The sequence below is a fragment of the Onychostoma macrolepis genome, chromosome 17, assembly GCF_012432095.1.
Source record: "Onychostoma macrolepis isolate SWU-2019 chromosome 17, ASM1243209v1, whole genome shotgun sequence".
Classification (NCBI taxonomy): domain Eukaryota; kingdom Metazoa; phylum Chordata; class Actinopteri; order Cypriniformes; family Cyprinidae; genus Onychostoma; species Onychostoma macrolepis.
Genome location: NC_081171.1, coordinates 4,004,019 through 4,026,545, shown reverse-complemented (window position 1 = coordinate 4,026,545; position 22,527 = coordinate 4,004,019). Strand labels below are relative to the sequence as shown.

The window sequence follows — 22,527 nt, the reverse complement described above, 5'->3', positions numbered from 1 at the left end:
ATCACTTGCTCACCAGTGGATCCTCTGCAGTCAAGTCAAGTCAAGTCACCTTTATTTATATAGCGCTTTTACAATACAGATTGTGTCAAAGCACTTAACAGTATCAAATTGGAGGATAGAGTGTCAGTAATGTATAATGATAAGATTAAACACTCAATTTTCAGTTAAAGGCATTTCTTTATTGAATTCAGAGATGTCATTGTCTAGCTCAGTTTAGTTTAAATGGTATCTGTACAATCAAATCGGCGATAATCGCTAGAAATTAAGTGTCCCCAACTGAGCAAGCCAGAGGCGACAGCAGCAAGGAACCAAAACTCCCTCTGAGACAGAATGGAGAAAAAAAAAACCTTGGGAGAAACCTTGCAGTGAATGGGTGCCATCAGAATAAGAGTCTAAACAGTTGATAAAAGCATCACAATAATCCACAAGTAATCCACACCACTCCATTCCAACAATTAACATCATGTGAAGAAAAAAGCTGAAAATAAAAGTTAACACCTTAATGATGAATTTTTTTTTTACTTCAAGACATTAACTGATGGACTGGGGTGTTGTGGATTATTGTGATGTTTTTATCAGCTGTTTGGACTCTCATTCTGACGGCACCCATTCACTGCAGAGCATCCATTTTCAACACTTGAATAAAAAATATGAACTAAAATAAAATAATAAAAGTTGTATTTTATTTTAGCTAGTTGCCAAGGCAGCATTTGTAATGTTCTTTTTAGTTAAACTTGAAGTACTAAAATAACTAAAAGTGAATAAGAGGCAACTATAGACATATTTAAAAATAAATAAGATCATAAAAAAGACAAAATTAGTAATTAGGTGAAATTAAATTGAAAAACCAATTCAAAATATTAGTAAAAACTATAATAGTGTATCACTGATAATAATATGCGAGTGTTGTTTGCCAACTGTTGTTGCTAGGTTGTTGCTATGTGGTTACTTCTAAGGTGTTCGGAGTAGTGCATTGCTTTGTGGTTGCTAGGGGGTTGTTAGGGTATTCTGAGTCAAGTAAATTGGTTCAAATCAAGTGAAAATCAAAAGTCTGTTCTCAGAGAGTAGTAACTGCATACATCTTTTCAACACACTGCATGATTAAAGAGACTGTAACCCTTTTGTCAAATAACTTTCAAGTATGAACGATAATAATACTGATGCTGGAAGCAGTGCTAATTAATGACTTTATGCATAATATATAGACCTATTTATCAGTTAAAGCTCATCTTATTTTGGTTGTTGTGTTTGTTTTTATAATGAATCTCCTTGTTGATGTGTTCCGAGGCTGTCTGGCTGTTGAATGGCCGTCTCTGAGGCTCATTGATGTGTGCAAATCTGAGCCAAGTCAGTCTTTGGAAGTGTCACTTCCTCCAGCACAGCGCAGCTCAGTCTGTGAATATTAATCACCCCCAATAAGCTGCTCAGTGTCTGTGAACATCAGCCATCAGCACGCAGGTGCGCTCCGACTCAGACTGACTGTGATCCCAGGATCCTTCAGGGGCTTCTGCGCTCAGTTATAAGGACTCCACAAATAAGTAGTTCTCGTTTCTCAGCCCTGTTCTGTTTTTAATGCGTTTCATTGACTGGTGTATATATCAGTGCTGGATCTCATGCTGTTTGATTCCAGTTGGCTGTGATTTATATTTGGGCATGTGACTGTTGGACAGCAGGAGTGTTAAAGCCAGAAGACGTTCCAGATTGCTGCACTTTCTCTTTAATATTTTACCCATGAGTGGTGCATTGTTTTTCTCATCTGAAGACAGGATGAACAACATTTGGCTCTTGCTGTCCTTCTCGCTGTCTGTGAGGATGTGCCTTTAAAACGCAGTTTTATATTTGGAGCAGTAGATTATAATTTTGACTATGGATAGTGAAACAAACCCTGATCAAGAAATTAGTGAGGATTTGAGCACACCGGACAGTTTTTCGCATGTATGGGCAGACCTTATGAATATCTTGGTAAGTTTGGGAATTTTTATTTGTAGTGTCCTCCAGAAAAGGATTTTAATTTTTTGTTTTGTTTTATTAATATTTTTGTATTAATATTAATATTATTGTGATTATTATTAGTATTATTATGTGGATGTTTAATGTCTATTTATGTATCTATTTTAGCATGCATCCTACATCTTAAGCATTTTTGTTGTCTTTGTATAATATTTAGTGATAGCATCTGGATTTACTTTGTGTTTAATGTCACATTTGATATTGTTGTTATTTAATTTTAAGCCTGGGGATCTGATCTGATCTGAAGTGTGTTTTGTCTGTGCCATGGGTCATTGTACCAGCATTTCAAACTGAGGTCAACTGAGGGATTTTGTACGAGAAGTACATATAGGCCCGGTTTCACAGACAGGGTTTAGACTAAGCCAGGATTAGGCCATAGTTCAATTAGGACATTTAAGTCCTAATTTTCATAAATATGCTTAGAAAAAAACATTACTGATGTGCATCTTGAGACAAAACAAAGGCACTGATATATTTTAGTCTAGGACTAGGCTTAAGCCTTGTCTGTGAAACCGGGGGATAATTATTTAACATTGTCGTCACGTCATTCAATGTAGTAAAAATGCTCAATATTTATTTTGTCTGCTTTAAAGCAGGTTCTTATAATTCTGCTAAAATCCCTGCATCCCAAAACTTTCCCATCACCAGCTAAATGTATAGTGTATCATGCTTATATGGGTGGCATAGTTGACTAAAATTTCAGTGTGTTAAAAATATTTGAGGGAATTTTTTAGGAGATGAGCTTGCAGATCTTGAGATGATGCTTTGCCCTCTGGGTCTCCAGTGAGTAAACGAAAGAGGTCACGTCTCTGTGTCATACAATACCAGGAAGATATGCTGAGGGAAAGCTGATTTCTCCTGACTGGGAATATTGACCAGAACATTTCAGGCCAATACACACCATAACCACATCCATGGAGGTTGATAAGAATCTATCTGAAGGCCCAAACCTGCTCTTCGAGTGTTGTTGGTCTGAGAACTGGATATACGTCACAGTTTTGCGATGATTATAGAGGCAGTTTTCTCCTCACTGCTGTTTTCAGACTGCAGATAATGGTTGTATTGTTTGTGTGTGTTGTAGGATGGCTCTCTGGGTAACATTGAGGATCTGGCCCAAGAGTACTCGGAGTATTACAGCACGTCCTACAGCGAAGTGTGTGACAGAATGGAGGAGTTACGCAAACGCAGAGTCACTCAAGAAGCAGAGACGGTAAAAAAACTCACAAGAGCCTCTATGTAAGGCATATTGTGCGTTTATTTTTCAATAAAGCCCACTTACACTACTGTTTAAAAAGTTTGAGGGTGGTTAATGTTTTTGAAAGTCTTGTCTGCTCACCAAATCTGCTTTTATTTAACTGAAAATACAGAAAAACAGTAATATTGTGAAATATTATTATGATTAAAAATAAGTGTTTTCTATTTGAATATATTTAAAGTATAATTTATTCCTGTGATGCAAAGCTGAATTTTCAGCATCGTTACTCCAATCTTCAGTGTCACATGAAATTATTCTAATACGCTGATTTGCTGCTCAAAATTAGTTTCTTATCAATGTTGACAACAGTGCTGATATTTTGGTGGAAACCATGATGCAATATATTCTTTCTGGGTGATTATTATAAATATATTTACTATATATAATTTCACAGAATAAGGAATGAAGAGTTTGTCATTGATGATTTTGTTTAATCTGCTGTATGACTTTGTTTCTCAGGGAAAGGCTGAATCAACAACATCCCTTCAGCTGCGGTTGGAAATCCAGGTGGGTAATGAATCACGGTCAGCGGAAGGAATGACCTGTCCAGGAAGTTGTGCTTTTATGGAAAAAAAAAAAAAAAAGACGCCAATAGTATCATCTTTACTCTTTGTTCAAACACTATCTCAGTCTATATTTGTTGTTAAGAGTCTAAAATGTCTTTATTTTTCCTCCCAGGAGTCACTGGGTCTGTCTAGCGCCGTGTCCACACCTGAGGTGGAGAGAAGGTATGTGTGCGTTGTTGCGCTTTTAGTATTTCTCATCCAGTCTTTGCAAACTGTTCTTGTTCCAAGAACGTGATTAAGGGACTTTCTAGTCACCAATGTTTAAGATTCCATTAGAGCTGATCTGATAACCAGAAATGGGATATTTTGAGTTCTTAGACGTACTTAAATGAGACACAGCAGGCCTGAGAGTTACTCAACAATGAAGCGCATCCGGTCATCGGGACACTGGAGATGATGCATGCATTTCCTCTTGACCTCTTTATTCTTCATTTCTCTTTTTCCTTCCTTCCATTGTGCACCGGATGAGATGCAATCTGAAACGCCACCATCAGCATGTTAATACACGTAATGCACGAGTCAATTTAGTTTATTTTTGTTTCATTATTCCTAATTTCAACTGATTAATGAAACAAAACAATATAAAACAGATTCTTGTGGATGAGCCACGGTCAAAGCTATTGTGAAATAAAACAGTAAGCAACAAAAAACCCCATACAATTATTTTACCATAGTTAAAAATGATAAAATTACTGTAATGCCTCTCAATGCCTGCTCAAAAGTTTGGGATCAGTATTTATTTTTAAAGAAATTAAAACTTTAATTCAGAATGGATGCAATAGATTGATCAAAAGTGACAGTAAAGACATTTATAATGTCACAAAGGATTTCGATTTCAAATAAATGCTGCTCGTTTGAACTTAATTAAAAAACAAGAATGGTTTCCACAAAAATATGAAGCAGCGCAACTGTTTTCAACATTGATAATAATATTGTTTTTTGTTGTTGTTTTTTTCGAGTAGCAAATTAGCATATTAGAATAATTTCTGTGGATGTGACCCTGAAGACTAGATTAATGATTCTGAAAATTCAGCTTTGCATCACATTTTAAAATATATTCAAATAGAAAACAGTTATTTTAAACTCCAATAATTTTTCACAATATTACTGTATTTTTTATCAAATAAATGCAGCCTTGTTGAGCAAAAGAACAAAAACATTATAAAATCTTGCCGATCCCAAACTTTTGAAAAGTAGTACTCATACCAACAAACAATGTTACTTGGTAAAATGATCATTTTTAATATCAATGTTACTAATAATTGTTGTACTGAACATGCAGGGTTGAGACGCATTTGATTGCAGTTTCTCATATATCTGCCCTCACAAGGCTAAAGGTTTGCATTGCTTCTGAGAGCTCAGGTACATGCTAACATCAGCAGCACACGTCAGCTGAGAGAAAGACAAATAAAGAGAGAGGGAGAGGAATTCACTGGCCATGTGAGCGCTCTGTCGCTCTAAAACCCCTCCGGTGCGTGAAAAAGCCTCCATTGTTGCAGTGAGGTGTGGTGTGGCGGCCGACAGCAGCATGTGTCTTTATGCGCTCTGACAGACAGCTGAGTCTAATCCACTGCCCCGCAGTTAGGACACAGACACATTCCTAGAAATCAATGGATAGGGGCTGAAAATGAAGAGAATAATGTGGGAGAGCAGGTGAGATGAGACACGGTGTGATCATGTGTTGATGGAGACACTTCTTTGGAGTTCAGTTGTGTTTTTATTTTTTCTTGCAGGCAATCAATGAACAAGTCCAGCTCTGAAGATGGATCTGGTAAGTACTGTACTGTACTGTTTGTTTGTTTGTTTGTTTGTGTGAATAAAACTAAAATCAGTAAAATCAGGGTTCACACAGTCAGTGGGAGTATAAGGGAATTTTTAAAATTGTGATTTCAAGGTCTGGAAAAGTCAAGAGTGAATGTACAATTTCCTAATTAATGTTTTGTAATATTTTAGTGGATAAACAGTGTTCTTTTGTAAATACCCTCTAAAATGATTTAGAAAATCTTATCAGTTCATGGTGATTCATTGGTCAAAAGATGTAACACCTACTCGTTTATTATGACTGTTTTCAACATCTTAACTTCATGAGGATTTAAACACTTTTAACGCTGTTTTTCCTTTTTCATCTATTTGAAATTATTGTTTTTTTAATGACATTATTTTACAAAAGTTTGAGGTCGAAAGACTGCATTACATGATCAAAAATACATTAAAATCAGTAAAATTGTGAAGTATTATTACAATTTCAAGTAACTGTTATCTATTTGAATATATCTTCAAAAAAAATAAATATACTTGTCCAAACTTTTGCCTTGTATTCTAAATATCTGAAGAAATACTTCTTCAGACATTCATTGAGTTTAAAACCGTTTCTAACAGCAGGAAAATGGGACAGAAAGAAAAACAAATCGTTCTGGCAAAACTTCCGCAAGACTCAGAAAGGGAGCGTTCGAGCGACACCGAAAGGTTCCTCACCCATTTCTAATCGCAATTCCATTTGATCTTTGTAAAATATTGCTTTAAATAATACACATGACCTTTGACCTCTGGTTCACAGGAGAGGATCTGGGCTTCGTGGCCAGTGAGATCACGATGAGTGATGAAGAACGCATCCAGCTGATGATGATGGTGAAGGAGAAGATGATCACGGTGGAGGAGGCTCTGGCTCGGGTATGAAAGAGTTCACAACCCATTTCACGTCCCTAATGTGATGCATTTCAAGATGGGAAATAGAAATAGAATTTCTATTCAACAGATTCATTGAAAAGAATCAGTTTGTTTATGAATTGGATAAAGCTATCATGTCTCAGTGAAATAATGAAAATGTTTTTGCGGTGGAGTAAAAATGATAATATTATGCTATTATATTACTTTCCACCGAGGATGGGACATTGGTTAACATTGTTTTTTTTGGGTCCCTCAGCTGAAGGAGTTTGAAACACAGAACAAGCAGTCCAACAGTGCGGACATGACCAACTGGACCGACACACCCAGTCCCTCTATGACTGAATCCTCCTACTGTAACGTAAGTTTCCCAGTCACTTTCTATGTTTGCTAATGACTTCTCACGAAAATGAAGTCAAAGTCACCTGCGTCCTCCTGAAGCATCTACGATCTATGAAGTGGAAGGCGTGAATATCCATTAGCCGTGTTTGTTGTGATGAACTTGTTTATTGGCGGATCTTCTGTCTACAGACACTCACAGCAGGGTTTTCACCGCTACCCGCGGGATTTGTTGCCTCTCCATCCCCCCGTCATGTCCTAAATGTGATCCACGGCCCCTCTGGGCCTCCAGGCGGGGTCCCATTCATCCCCTCAATGCTGTAACCCCCCATTGTGCATTTTTGGCCGATTGAATGCAGGGCTGCGCTCTCTTCAGCGACCCACAGCTCTTTTGTGCAGGGATTGTGTGATTAAGGCGCTCGGATGCAGGATCCATTCCACCAATTCCACTGGACAGAGCCACCGTTTGTTGCATGCTAAAAATATATATATATATTGGGCTTTTGCACTTTAGTTCTTGTGTTTGCAAAGACAAGCATAAGTATTATGATTGCTTTTAAGGTTAGTGATATGAACAAACCATTGAGACTCAGTATCTGTTCAGCATCTGCATCGTCCTGCAGCATTTAATAAATGTTGAATTTTTCAGCATCTAATGAAAAAATGAAAATCTTTTGGTCACAAACTTGTTTGCTGATATTTAAACTGAATTTTTTGGTTGCATGGTAATATCAATGCATTTTTTTCAACATGCACCTTATTAATACTATGGTATTCTTTAAACTACTGCTCAAAAGTTTGGGGTTGGCAAGATTTTTAATTGTTTTTGAAAGAAGTCTCTTCAGCTCACCAAGGCTGCATTTATTTGATCGAAAATACAGTAAAAACAGTAAAATTGAGAAATATTATTACGATTGAAAATAACCCATTTTTATTTGAATATATTTTAAAATGTAATTTACTCCTGTGATGCAAAGCTGAATTTTCAGCATCATTACTCCAGTCTTCAGTGTCACATAATCCTTCAGAAATCATTTTAATATGCTGAATTGCTGCTCAAGAAACATTTCTTAATATTATCAATGTTGAAAACGGTTGCGCTGCTTTCTATTTTGTGGAACTGTGATTTTTTTTTTCATGATTCTTTGATATATAGAAAGTTCAAAAGAACAGCATTTATTTTAAATAGAAAACTTTTGTGACCTTATAAATGCCTTTACTGACATTTTTGATCAATTTAATGCATCCTTGCTGAATAAAAGCTTTTAAGTGAGGAATTCAGCATGCTGAGATGTCTTGAGTTTCCCAGAACGTCCAAAATATGATCAGTTATTACAGTGTTTTCATCGATGACAATAGTTTGACTTTCTCTGCTTGAATTTTACAGATGCCAGTTGCGTAACATCCCACCCGCTGAAATAGTTCAGTTCTAAGACTCGCACACAACAGCCGTTTATAGCAGACATTAGCAAACACACAGACTATAATGGTCTCACACTGACTGGATTTGACATTTCACTGGGTTTATTTCAGGTCCTGTGATGTTTTATGGGTCTGAAGTGTGGCAAGAGCCGCACATGTTTAGCACCTGCTGTCAGACACGTGCTATTCTGTATTATATGTATGAACCGTAAATGATGGGGTAATTATAGTCGAGATGTGTCTGTCTCTTCTGCGTGTGGTTTCTGAGCCCACAGCCCTCTGCCGCTAAAACAAATGATTCTGAGAAATACAGGCTGCTCCACCTGCTGAAAAAAAAGCTAGAAATGAGTCCTGCACCCTCTGGTCTGTGATATTCTGGTCTAGATGTGGCTCAGTATGTGTCTGTGGGATTTCTTCACCTGTGTTATGGCCTAGTAGGTGAAAACAGTGTGTCTGATCACTTCATGTCGCTCTCCTCAACAACACACATGATCTGAGGAATCAGTCCTGTCTGGAGCACAATCACTGCAGGACGAGTTACTGTACCTGTTGAAGTACAATACTTGAGTTTGAGAGTCTCTCTATTCAGTTCACAAGTCATCTATTTTTATAGTTTGCATACGGGGGATTTTTTGTTTACCATATGCTAAAGACCACTGAAAGTATGTGGTCAATAATGAGTCAAAATACTTTCCATTACATGTTAAGTCTCTGCATGGACCTTTTACCTTGTATATGGTAAACCTCCTTTCTTTTCTTTTCTTTTCTTTTCTTTTCTTTTCTTTTCTTTTCTTTTCTTTTCTTTTCTTTTCTTTTCTTTTGTAATTTGAATTCATTTAATGTTTTATTTTATATCTGTTATTGATATTATTTTATTTAATTTTCTGTTTATCAGTAGTAAGCTATGCCCTAACCAGTTTTTATTTTATTTTGTTTTCAGTCATTTTTAATTTGTATTTATTTATTTTTTTACTTTTTATGATTATTTTATGTATTTATATTTTATATTTGTCTCTTTTATATTGTTTTTTTTTTTATTTCACTATATATTTATTTTATTTTGTTAATATTTCATTTTATTGTGTTTTCATCAGTAGTAAGCTATACCCTAACCAGTTTTCTCTTCCTGATCCCATACAGTCGAGAGAACAGTCGGAAGATGAGCTGGAAGAGTCCGTCACCTTTCGTCGACTTCATAAACTTGTCAATTCAACTCGACGTGTGAGAAAGAAACTTATTAGAATTGATGAGGCCAAAAAACATGGCTCAAAAGGTAAGGCATGAATGCATTTCGTAAAGCTACACCTTCATTTGATGAAGGATTACAAAGCGAAACATTGACTTATTTGAACTAGAATTTGCACTGAGTTGTTCACACTGAAACCAGGGATGTGTATTAAGAAAATAAATAGGATCCTGCTAAGTTTTCATGTTCTCCCATCCAGACCCTGTGAGTCCTGAAGTGCTCCTGTCGGGCGAGGAGGGCGTCTCTCTGTACTCTGGGGTGCACAAACGTCTCGCCGTGTCCCAGGGTGACGGTCTGAGCTCTGTGCTTCATGAACAGCTGTCTCTGGACAGAGACTCTGACAGTCTGACCACGTCTCCCTCCTCCAGCAGCTTGGACACCTACAGCAGCCACAAGCTCTTCAAGGCCTTCAATAAGTCCAGCAGCAGTCAGGGGCTGGAGCCCTCGATGGGACCCGGTGGAGCGGTTTCTGGGCTGGACGCAGGCAGCGGATCCTCCTTCTCTGAGGCAGACAGTGAGGTCGAGCCCAGGTTGTCCCGCTCCGTGACGGATGGGGAGATGAGACGAGCCCTGAGCCCTTCTAACTACCATGGAGTGAGTGCTGCCACTGCATTTTTATTTTATTTTAACTTTTTAATTTAATTTATTTTATATTTATTCAATTGTATTATTTATTTGGTTTTTTTATATTTTATTTTATTTGGTTTTGTTTTGTTTTTATTTTTGTTATTACCGTATTGACCAAAATATAAGACAATGTTTTTTTTCTTGGAAATACATCTGAAAAAACGAGGTTGTCTTATATTCGGGGTCTAGACTTTGACATGTCAGTAATACACCCACAACAATAGGTGGCGCCAAAAACGCATAAAACGAGTGTGCCATGAAATATGCAATGTAATGTGTGTTGTAATAATGTTAGAAGATCGCGAGTGAAAATAAAAGAAAAAGAAAAGCTTACAGCGGCATGAGTCGTGACTGTCATGTTAGCCTGATCTGATGGGAACAAACTTCCTCTGTAAGTGATTTTAAAACATAAGACCGTACCCAGATTTGAAGACTACAATATGATTTCACTTCTACTGTTAATAACATTTTGGTAGGCTACTGTGAGATTGATAGCCTAAATGTTATATAATTAAGATGGGCTACCTGTTATTTTTATGGTATATCAAAAAGTGTATATTTTTCAATGTCATTGTTGGTACATTTTACCAGTATTTACCATACTTTCAAAACAAAAATTAAAATAGGAAAAATATTATAGAAAAATATTATACAGAGAGAGAAAAAAAACAAAAACAAGATTTGGTTTTCAAAAAGCCTTTTTCCAAAATGTACATCTGGAAAAAGGGGGGTCGTCTTATAATCAGGCTCGTCTTATATTCGGGACAATACGGTATTTCCTTTTATTTAGTCTTTTATTTTATTTTATTTATTTTTTTTGCCATGTCCCAGGATGATGTCGAGCTCCAAAATGACAAAGAAACCTAGTCAACTGATAGCTTTGTGTGAGGAATGGACAAAATTTAAGTCATTATTCACTGAAAGTATAACTTGTATGTCAACATTTCAATGTAGAGATATTACTTGATCCATATAGTGCGTTACTAACTGTTGTTTGTGTCACAGAGGACCTGCAGCTTTGGAGGATTTGATCTCACAAACCGATCTGTGTACATGAGCAACAGTAGCTGTGACCCTACAGTAAGGACACATTGTAAACATGCAAATGAATTCATAAAATCTATTCCAAATGCATTCAGTTCTATTCTTCCATGCCATTCTTATCATTTGATTCTGGTCTATCCTCCAGAATAAAAACGGTGATATCAGCATGAGAGACGCATCCAGATCTCCAACACCTTCCCGTATCTCTCTGGGGAAGAAAGTGAAATCTGTTAAAGAGACCATGAGGAAACGCATATCCAAGAAATATCATTCCTCTCCATCGGAGCAGGTGATTGTTTGATAAAGATTCATTCATAATGCAAGACACTGGAAAGACTGTTGATTGTAGCAATTCCAGTATAGCAAATCTGTCATTTTTGTCAAAGCAGAATACAGTCTGAACTTGCAAAGACAGAGACTAATTGTGAGTGATGGTTGCTTACTGGCCCAAGTCAAGAGTTTGCCGTTTTTTCATCTACAAAGCAAAAATCATCAAGGTTGCTTGCTTTTTAGGTTGTTCTATCTCTGACTCCAATATGAGCAAAAGTAATAGTGATGCAAACACCACTTATCATTGAACCAAGTTACATTTTACCATATTACAAGACAGCTTCAATTGTAAGTATGTGGCGCCCTCTGTTGGCAGTTGTATTGATTTCAGTGTGTTGTTGTTCTCTGTGACACTCAGTCAAGCCCGAGCCGAGCTCCCAGCAGCCCACAGTCTCCTCACACAGACACAGACTCTCTGGAGAAACCCAAGCTCAAGGCCGGAGGATCAGTGGAGAGTTTGAGGAGTTCCCTCAGCGGACAGAGCTCCATGAGTGAGTTTATCTGCTTCATCATATACTTTTGAAAGGCTTGTTTGTGAAAATGTCAGACAAAAATGTAATAAACAAATATAGCCTTTATAATATAAAAATTTATGCTCTGCAACAGAATAGAATAGAATAGAATAGAATAGAATAGAATAGAATAGAATAGAATAGAATAGAACAGAACAGAATAGAATAGAATAGATAATATACAGCCTGCTGGTCATTATTGTAAAATAAACCTTTTAGGGTGATGTTATGATGATTTGAATTTGTGATACTGACTAATTTTTTTTTTTTACTAATTACGCAGCTGCTTATCAAATAAATGCACATAAAATATACATTTTTGGTTTGAAATGATTTTATTTGCTAGAAGAAATCAAAATTGTTGTCTTGGACAAAGCTCAGTTAAACAGTTTTATAGGTCAGCATCATTATTCAATAATCATTATTCACATTGACTGTGAATTTGACCAGAAAGGTATATAATAAATATAGATATAATAAAAAAAATATAAAAAAGAACTATGGTGTTGATAGAACTGTGGTCCTAAATGATTACTGTATTCATATATTATGGTATTTGAAAGAGTAGCAGGTTATTCAGGGCAGTTTTTAAAGCAGGAGTTGTTTTGCAGGCGGTCAGACGGTCAGCACCACAGACTCGTCCACCAGTAACCGTGAGAGTGTGAAATCAGAGGACGGTGATGAAGACGAGCTGCCCTACAGAGGGCCTTTCTGTGGCCGAGCTCTGGTTCACACAGACTTCACCCCGAGCCCATATGACACCGACTCCCTCAAGCTCAAGGTCAGACTCCTGGTCTCTCAGAAATAAACTGACCATCAGCTTCTATTGCTCTGCGTCTAGCGTGTGTTTGCTCTTCCAGAGAGGAGACCTGATCGACATCATCAGTAAGCCGCCCATGGGCACGTGGATGGGGCTCCTCAATAACAAGGTGGGAACATTTAAGTTCATCTACGTGGACGTGCTGAACGAGGAAGAGGAGAAACCCAAACGCAGCGTGAAGAAGAGGAGGAAAAGTCGCCCTCCTAAACCGACCTCTGTAGAGGAGCTTCTGGAGCGCATCAATCTCAAAGTAACGCAATAATGCTCTGTTCAATTAATCGCATAATTATCTCACACTTTATGATGCAATATTTTAATGGTATAGTATTACCATGTTCACCAGTGTCTTATTTTAATATTATACATTATACCATTTTTATTAATTGTTTGAATTAGCTTTCATTTTTATGCTTTGTTTTCATATTAACTTTAGTTCATTTTGTTATATACTTCTATTATTTCTTTATTTTTTATTCGTTTTTGTTTACTGTAAATATTACTATTTAAGTTTAGTTTAGTTTTAGTTTTTATTCTTTTTTTTCCCCCAGTTAGTAATTTTGGTAACTCTTTAAAATAAGGTAATCTTAGTTAATGCATTTAAGTAACATGAAATAACAGTGAGCAATACATTTGTTACAGTATTTATTAATTGTTATTATTGTAAGTTAATAAAAATACAAGTGTTCATTGTTAGTTAATGTTAGCAGAGGTCCAGTAAATAATATTAACAGATACAGCTTTTGATTTTAAAAAATGTATAATAAAATGCTGAAGTGAACATTAATGGAGAGATTTTTTCATCCAGTGTTTATATTTTATTGTATTTTAGCTTCAAATCTTTGTATTTCATCAACAAAACTGAGTTTTAATTTCAGTTAATGATCATAACCCTGGTTTACTGTCCCGCAGGAGCACATGCCTACGTTCCTGTTCAATGGTTATGAGGATCTGGACACGTTTAAACTGTTGGAGGAGGAAGATCTGGACGAGCTGAACATCAGAGATCCTCAACACAGAGCCGTGCTGCTCACCGCCGTCGAGCTGCTGCAGGAGTGTGACAGTGAGAGAGACACACACTGACAGATAGAATAGTCTACTGTTCTCACCGATTTAATATTGGGTCACTAAAAAGTCACTAAAAGACGTTAGTAGTTGTAGTGATTATAAAAGACCTTCTATAAATCTTATTCTACCATTCACAGTTTAGGCTTGATTTATTTATTTTTTTTGGGCCAATTGTGACACAAATTGACAATAAAGACATTTATAATGTTACAAAAGATATTCAAAATGATTTCTGAACGATCATGTGATACTGAAGACTGGAGTAATGATGCTGAAAATTCAGCTTTGATCACAAAAATAAATTACATTTTAAAATATATTTAAATAGAAAGCACTTATTTTAAATCGTAATCTGTTTTTATAGTATTTTTCAGATCAAATAAATTCTAAAATCTTACCGACCCCAAAACTTTGAACGTTAGTGTGTATTATATGTATTTATACCATTGGTATTTATCTGTAATGGTAAACATTTTTATTTAATAGTATAAATATTTATATATACCATATTCCTGAAATTTACAAATTTGTGAATTTCTGAAAATGGAGATTAAATTCATTTAAATACTTCTAAACCCTATTAAAGAAATTTGAAAAATATGATTCACTAAAATATGTTAAATATAAATACGTTCATTAACCAAAGCTGCAGTTAAATCCATGACATAAAATTCAAAAATAAGCATGTGCTTTGGTACATCATTAATGATTATTAATGATTAATTGCTTGAAAGCGTCATCATGTAAATAAATTAATATGATCTATATGCATTGCAAATATTCATTATAGGCCAGATGCGACATTCAGTTTTATAAAAAAAAAAAAAGAAAGTAGTTATAATGTTAAATGCAGTCTGAATAAGGTGTAAGGGAAGCATATGTTGTTGTGGTTTGATCTGCAGGTAACAGTGACCCGGAGCGCGAGGGATCATCCGGAGACTCCCAGGAGAAGCTTCTGTCAGAGAGCAGCGTGCCGCCAGCGGACTCTCCTCGTGACTCGGGCTGCTACGAGAGCAGCGAGAACCTGGAGAACGGTAATGACAGCCTTCCTCGTCTGTGACTCTCCAGCCCTCCTCTTCCTCCTGTCTGTGATCTCTGCATGAATCCAGTCAGATCTGCTTTCATTCCTCTCTCTCTGCTGTGAGGAGCACACGTGCCTCCGCTGGGACTTTCACAGCTTCTCATCCATGTTTCCGACAGCACGGCATCAGTTACTCGTCATGTGACTTTGCGTTGAGATTTCACTTCAGTCCATTTCCATTCGAGAACCGCCGTTTTTTGCGCTTGCTGAATTTGTGTTGAACCAAAAGAGTGAGGAAGTTTGGTCCTGAATCAATATTATTCACTGTTACAGCTTGAGATCTGATCACATAAATGTTCATTTGCTTTGGTTTAGACGAACAGAATAATTCTAGTCCTAACATGCTCATGTGAATGTGAATGTGAAGAGTTGACCATGTCATTATTTTTTTTTGCTTGTGCTTGCGAGACGTTGCTGTTTGTGTGTGTATATTTTTCTAGTAAAAATGATATAATGTTGCACAATATCTTTAGATGTGCCTAAAAATCATTTGTGATATGCAAACATATGAGACTAAAGTAGATATATTTACAGTACAAAACAAAACGATACATTTTGCTCCACAGGTGAAGACAAAAGATACAATCAGAGCTGCGATGACATCAAAATGTCTTGAGAAATTCAGTTTGAATTAAAAGATTGAATCTCATGAAAACATGTCCAGGACGCATTTTACCCCAAAATCTCGTTTTAAAAACTACAAAATTTAAAAAAAAGCCTTTTTTAAAGTTCATTTTGTTTTTCTTCTTTACTTTTATATATATTAAACACATTTTCCCCTCAAATTACGTTTACATTTACCTGTAAATGCTAAATGAATACATGTAAATGCAAACTCTAACTACAGTAATGCATCCAGATGTTTTAAGTTTGTGTGTAATTCCTGTTATTTTAAATAGTGCTTGTCATTACTATAATACTGTTTTTTAATTAGCTATAAAGGCAGAAAAGCAGCATTTGATATACCTTAATACATTAATACAAATTTTAATATTATTTTACATAATCCTGACAGTCTCACGATGCAAAAAGTTCATGATGGTCCTAAAAGTAGTGTTCAGTTCTTTAAGCAAAATATAACTTCTGATTTTGGGATTATACTGTATATGACCCCGAAATGTATTAATACAGATTTTAATAATCTTATTTTATATATAAAAATATCATGAATTTAATTAAAATACAAATACTTTTGTTCATATTATTTAATCTGTAATATTATTACTTTATTTCTTATATTAAAATGAATTAATTCTACAATAATTTTTTGCATTACAGTAATTTTGAGATTTTTTTTTTTAAACAGTTTGAAGGGGGACTGTGTTTAATTCCCAGCATCTCACAATGTAAAAAGTACATAACGGTCCTAAAAACAGTGTTTGTTTCTTTAAGCAAAATATAACTCTGATTTTGGGATTATATATGACCCTGAAATGTTCTTGACAGGTTTTGTGAGATTCATCCAAAATGTCTTACATGTTCTTTGCAACTGTGGCTAAAAAAAACCTACAGAGTCTGTGTACATGGATCCGAGCGAAACTCTTCTGACAGGTCACGGGACTGACGGCGGTTGAGCTCTGTCTGTGTCACTGACCAGTTATTGTCATTACAGAAGATATGGAATAAAATGCTCTATTATCTACTCATCTGAACCGCCTGCTTATTCCTGTCTGCTCCTGTCCATTTCAATCCAGAACCTTCTGCTCTCTTGTAAACTATATATTTCATCACTTTGCATAACATGCCAGTTTCTCTTTGCATGCAGAACTTTCCACAAGTCTATGATCTGTCTCAAGTAAATACACTACAGTTCCAATGTTTTGGGTCAGATATTTTTTTAAGAAATGAACAGTGACAGTAGTGACAGTGAAGACATTTATAATGTTACAAAAGTTTTCTGTTTCAAATAATTGCTGTTCTTTTGAATGCTGAAAAGCACAACTGTTTTCAACTATTTGCATTTATTTTTAGGCTGCATTTATTACATCAAAAATACAGTAAAATCAGTAATATTGTGAAATATTATTACAATTTAAAATAACGTTTTTTCGCAGGATTCTTTGACGAATAGAAAGCTCAAAAGAACAACACTTATTATATGTTGATCATTTTATATATATATATATATATATATATATGTACAGTCAAATGACTATATTATGAAAATAGAAAAAATAATTGTAAAATCTATTTTATATATATATATATATATATATATATACACTGAACAAAATTATAAACGCAACACTTTTGTTTTTGCCCCCATTTTTCATGAGCTGAAGACTTTTTCTATGTACACAAAAGGCCTATTTCTCTTCTCAAATATTGTTCACAAATCTGTCTAAATCTGTGTTAGTGAGCACTTCTCCTTTGCCGAGATACTCCATCCACGTCACAGGTGTGGCATATCAAGATGCTGATTAGACAGCATGATTATTGCACAGGTGTGCCTTAGGCTGGCCACAATAAAAGCCCACTCTAAAATGTGCAGTTTTATCACACAGCACAATGCCACAGATGTCGCAAGTTTTGAGGGAGCGTGCAATCGGCATGCTGACTGCAGGAATGTCCACCAGAGCTGTTGCCCGTGAATTGAATGTTCATTTCTCTACCGTAAGCTGTCTCCAAAGGTGTTTCAGAGAATTTGGTAGTACGTCCAACCGGCCTCACAACCGCAGACCACGTGTAACCACATCAGCCCAAGACCTCCACATCCAGCATCTTCACCTCCAAGATCGTCCGAGACCAGCCACCCGGACAGCTGCTGCAACAATCGGTTTGCATAACCAAAGAATTTCTGCACAAACTATCAGAAACCGTATCAGGGAAGCTCATCTGCATGCTCATCGTCCTCATCGGGGTCTCAACCTGACTGCAGTTTGTCGTCGTAACCGACTTGAGTGGGCAAATGCTCACATTCGATGGCGTCTGGCACTTTGGAGAGGTGTTCTCTTCATGGATGAATCCCGGTTTTCACTGTACAGGGCAGATGGCAGACAGCGTGTATGGCGTTGTGTGGGTGAGCGGTTTGCTGATGTCAACGTTGTGGATCGAGTGGCCCATGGTGGCAGTGGGGTTATGGTATGGGCAGGTGTATGTTATGGACAACGAACACAGGTGCATTTTATTGATGGCATTTTGAATGCACAGAGATACCATGACGAGATCCTGAGGCCCATTGTTGTGCCATTCATCCACGTCCATCACCTCATGTTGCAGCATGATAATGCACGACCCCATGTTGCAAAGATCCGTTCACAATTCCTGGAAGCTGAAAACATCCCAGTTCTTGCATGGCCAGCATACTCACCGGACATGTCACCCATGTTTGGGATGCTCTGGATCGGCATATACGACAGCGTGTTCCAGTTCCTGCCAATATCCAGCAACTTCACACAGCCATTGAAGAGGAGTGGACCAACATTCCACAGGCCACAATCAACAGCCTGATCAACTCTATGTGAAGGAGATGTGTTGCACTGCGTGAGGCAAATGGTGGTCACACCAGATACTGACTGGTTTTGGAACCCCCGGGACCCCCCCAATACAGTAAAACTGCACCTTTTAGAGTGGCCTTTTATTGTGGCCAGCCTAAGGCACACCTGTGCAATAATCATGCTGTCTAATCAGCATCTTGATATGCCACAGCTGTGAGGTGGATGGAGAAGTGCTCACCAACACAGATTTAGACAGATTTGTAAACATTATTTGAGAGAAATAGGCCTTTTGTTTACATAGAAAAGGTCTTAGATTTTTGAGTTCGGCTCATGAAAAATGGGGGCAAAAACACAAGTGTTGCGTTTATAATTTTGTTCAGTGTATGTATATTTATACAATTTATTATAACATTGTAAATGTCTTTACTGTTACTTTTGACCATTTAATGTTCCCTTGCTTGAAAAAAAAATAATTTTCTTTTTCAAAAAATTTACACCACACTTTTGAGTGGTAGTGTATTATTTAATATATATATTTCCTCGTTTCGTTCCAAACTATGTATAACTCCTGTGTGTTGTTGTCATGTTGAATCACATCTTCTTTACATGAATCTCTTGTAGGCAAAGGCAAAAAGACGTCTCATTTAAGCAGGTCCTCATCAGGCTTTGAGTCCAGCCATCTCTCCTCCCCTGAGTTTCCCATCCCACCCCTCTGCCATTCCAGCAGGTTAAACCCACAAACCAGACAGGACAGTCCACTTCCACTGCAGATCGACTCCATCAAGAGTCTTCATCTGAGGAGAAACCACGCCATGTTCAGAGGAAGATTCCTGAGTCGCAGTTGTGGCACGCTGGATCAGCCGTCTACTCAAACCGAGCTTAGGAAACTTTGCTTCTCAGTAGAGGAACTTCATCTGCGAAGTCCTGAGAGAAAGCAGCCGGACAGCTCAGAGATGGTGTCCAACAGTACTGAGGAGAATCCAGGTGAAGGTCAGGAGAATCTTCTCACACCTGATGAGTCTGAAGAGATTGGAAACGGAGCTCAGTCGTCCTCCAGCGTTTCAGTGGTGGAGTATGATGAGGTGCCTGCAGATGATCTTCCTCCAAGCACACAGCGCATGAAACCACCAGTTCCTCCGAAACCTCTTCCACTGCCTTCACTGAAGGGCTTTGACGCTGGCTTCGGGAGAAAGGACGTTCATACAAGCACAACTAAGTCAAACTCCTGTCCGGAAGTTCCCAGGATCTCCAAGTCGCTCATTTACAGACCTGCAAAGAAAGTTCACTCTGGGAAAACACCCTACCTGGAGACTGTAGTGAAGGAAAAGTTGTGCTCTGATGGCATCGACCTCACAGAAGAGCCATATTCTGACAAGGTATAGCTGCCTTTCATTCTTTTTTTTTTTCTTTTTTTTGATTTATATGGTGTATATTAACGATAAATGGTCTATATTGTCTTTCGGTTAAAACACAACAACGGTTGTAAAACACGGTTTTGGTGTGAACACAAAAAATGTGGACATGATTAGAAAAGGATAAATGGTCTTAAAAATAGTCACACTTGTGATCTTTATAGTAAAAAAAAAGGCCACCATAGGAATGGGGGAAAAAAATGAAAAATATGAAAATAGAGCAATTGGGGGGCAATAAAGTCTATAAATCATCTGCGAAAATTTGAATTGTTTTGTATTTTGTAACTTAAACACTGCAATTAATTGTTTACTGTAATGAACTGTAATTAAACACTGTAGCTGAGAATAGCACTAAATGTTTTTCTATGATTTATAGTAAGAAATAAATCATATATATTGTCTAGTACCATGAAATACCTTCAGAATACAAAATATTAAATAATAAATATTATTTAAACAAAATATAGTACAATCATTTTATTAAAAAATACCACCATTGGAAATGAATGAGGGAAAATGAATAAAATATATAAAAATATAAAAACAGAGCAATTTGGGGGGCATAGAATTTTTTGTGTCTGCCTAAATATATGCAAAACCCATGTATTCTAAATATTGTATTTTAAATGCTTTTGCTCATTTTTAACCAACAAACTGTAGTAACTACAAATAATATTATATATTTATATATTATATTATTTTATTTTTTTATAGAAATAAATGGTGAATATAGTCCCATGACTTTCCCTTAAAATACAAAATATTAAGGAATAAATATACTGAATATAAAAAATATTAGTACAAAATATAGTCCTATTATTTATTTATAAGTTATGCTTATTGTCTACCCTGTTGACTTCACCAAGGGGTTAAGCAACAATATCACAAAATAAAAACACTCTTTAACAACTATACTTTTGCATGAGTAAATATCAAATTTTATTCAGAAAAATGTAGTTAGTTCAGTCTAGTTAATATTCTTCATTTCTGTTTTTCAGCATGGCCGTTATGGAGTGCCGTTCTCTCTGGTCCAGAGATATTCTGAAGATCTGGACAAACCTTTGGGTGACATTGCCATTGTGATGGATCAGACGAGAGTCCACCAGCTTCTGAAGCAGCATCGTATAGCGGTGAGTCTGTCGGCTGATGAGTGTCACTTACCCATTCTGGACAAATGTGTCTGACTTTGACTTTCTTTCATATCTCACAGATCCCACTGAGAAGTTTGTCAGAGATATGTGTGATTCCTTGAGCACGTCATAATAGATTTCAGAACTGTGGGAGCAGCTTTGGAGAGCGACAGATGATCGAAAGCACATAACATATCCAGCTTAAAAACACTGCTGAACTGATTCCTGATGAATCCAAACTGACAAGGGCTGGAATGATAATGGAATTTTACTTGCTTCTGATTCAGCCGAATGTTTTTCCAGCTAGAATTTGTCCTTACCTGACTTATTCTGTCCTTTTAGGGTTTAGACAGCGCAGTAGAAACTGAAATAGTTTGACTTTCCTATGTGGCTGTGTTTTGAATGAAGTCACTGATGAGTGATTTGCTTTGAATCAGCTTTTGATTTCAGTCTGTAATGGTTTAAATGTTAAGCAACTCTCTTTAGGAGTTTGTGCGAACCATAAATGTTGCCTTTGAAAATGTACATATAATAGTGACTCTGCGTGGAAATCTACATTTGTTGTAATATGTTTTGAATAGACCGTTATCATCATCATCATCATTTTTTTTTCTTTTTTCAAAAGAAGCAGTTTTTTGTTATTATTTTCATAAATATATGAAAAAAATCTGCCGAGACTAAAAAGCATGTTTTCTGTATGCCGCTTTGTCTTATATTTTCAGTAATGTTCAAATCAATTTCAAAGCATATTTATTTCCTGCTGTAATATAGGATTTATTTTCTTGTAACATTTATCATACCTATTTTAATCTATAACATTCTGTTCTGAAATAAAGAAGGCTTCTGTTATTTTATGGACTAATGCAAGTTGGTGTGAATGAACTGTGAAAGGCTGTAAATGGATTTTCAGAGACAAATGTGTTTTAAAAACTAATAAAGTCAAAAAAGCACTAATTCGTTTATTTCCATATAGCTCCATGTAATTATATTTCATTTGACTACATAAATTTCTAAGAATCAGCATATCATTTGCAAAGCTGGAAATGTAGGCTATTATGTTTAAATTATAGGCCTTAATATGTGCTGTAGGCTATATACATTATTTCGCAACGTGGAAGTAATTATGGCTACTATTTTTGTGAATGTGCGAGATTTTAGATTCATTATTCAGAAACGATTCAAAGTGCATTAACGGTAATACAACCTGTACGTTTATGATTACGAATATAATATAATAATAACGGACAGTTTGCATTAAGCAAAATATTAAGCAGCATAACGGACTGTTTTGTACAGCTAAATAACTGGAATCAAATGATACTGGAAATAGCGCATTCAAGTTACAAAATGACCGCGCCATTCGTATCTTAAAAGTTAGGTTGTAAAAGCATTGGAGGGAAAGTGAAATGTTAGCAACGTCTAATTTGTCATTTTACGTTTTTGACCTTTTTATTCAAACGTGAATATAGACTATGGAAGCCCGTTTCCGCCACTGAATAAAAATATATATATATCCTTTTTTTTTTTTCTTTTTTTTTTACATCTCGCAATTTTTACTTTATAACTC

The 22,527-nt window shown here is 36.3% G+C and overlaps 1 protein-coding gene across 3 annotated transcripts in view; it reads left to right on the top strand.

Annotated features, from left to right (window-relative positions):
* sash1b (SAM and SH3 domain containing 1b) overlaps window positions 1–21,818 on the top strand; it is a 33,837-nt gene extending 12,019 nt beyond the window's left edge. For 2 of the 3 annotated variants that reach the window (XM_058748932.1, XM_058748931.1), the window contains exons 2-20: window positions 3,092–3,220; window positions 3,725–3,772; window positions 3,944–3,993; window positions 5,565–5,602; window positions 6,211–6,297; window positions 6,389–6,501; window positions 6,755–6,856; window positions 9,397–9,529; window positions 9,702–10,096; window positions 11,135–11,209; window positions 11,319–11,462; window positions 11,862–11,994; window positions 12,627–12,796; window positions 12,876–13,085; window positions 13,745–13,895; window positions 14,803–14,934; window positions 19,040–19,794; window positions 20,829–20,960; window positions 21,041–21,818. In XM_058748932.1, coding sequence (XP_058604915.1) covers window positions 3,176–3,220; window positions 3,725–3,772; window positions 3,944–3,993; window positions 5,565–5,602; window positions 6,211–6,297; window positions 6,389–6,501; window positions 6,755–6,856; window positions 9,397–9,529; window positions 9,702–10,096; window positions 11,135–11,209; window positions 11,319–11,462; window positions 11,862–11,994; window positions 12,627–12,796; window positions 12,876–13,085; window positions 13,745–13,895; window positions 14,803–14,934; window positions 19,040–19,794; window positions 20,829–20,960; window positions 21,041–21,082 — 2,955 coding nt within the window. In that variant the 5' untranslated portion in view covers window positions 3,092–3,175 and the 3' untranslated portion in view covers window positions 21,083–21,818. Of the gene's footprint in view, window positions 1–1,446; window positions 1,963–3,091; window positions 3,221–3,724; window positions 3,773–3,943; window positions 3,994–5,564; window positions 5,603–6,210; window positions 6,298–6,388; window positions 6,502–6,754; window positions 6,857–9,396; window positions 9,530–9,701; window positions 10,097–11,134; window positions 11,210–11,318; window positions 11,463–11,861; window positions 11,995–12,626; window positions 12,797–12,875; window positions 13,086–13,744; window positions 13,896–14,802; window positions 14,935–19,039; window positions 19,795–20,828; window positions 20,961–21,040 lie in introns of those variants that run through there. The other variant, XM_058748930.1, reaches the window with a different exon arrangement.
* The last annotated feature ends 709 nt before the right edge of the window (window positions 21,819–22,527 follow it).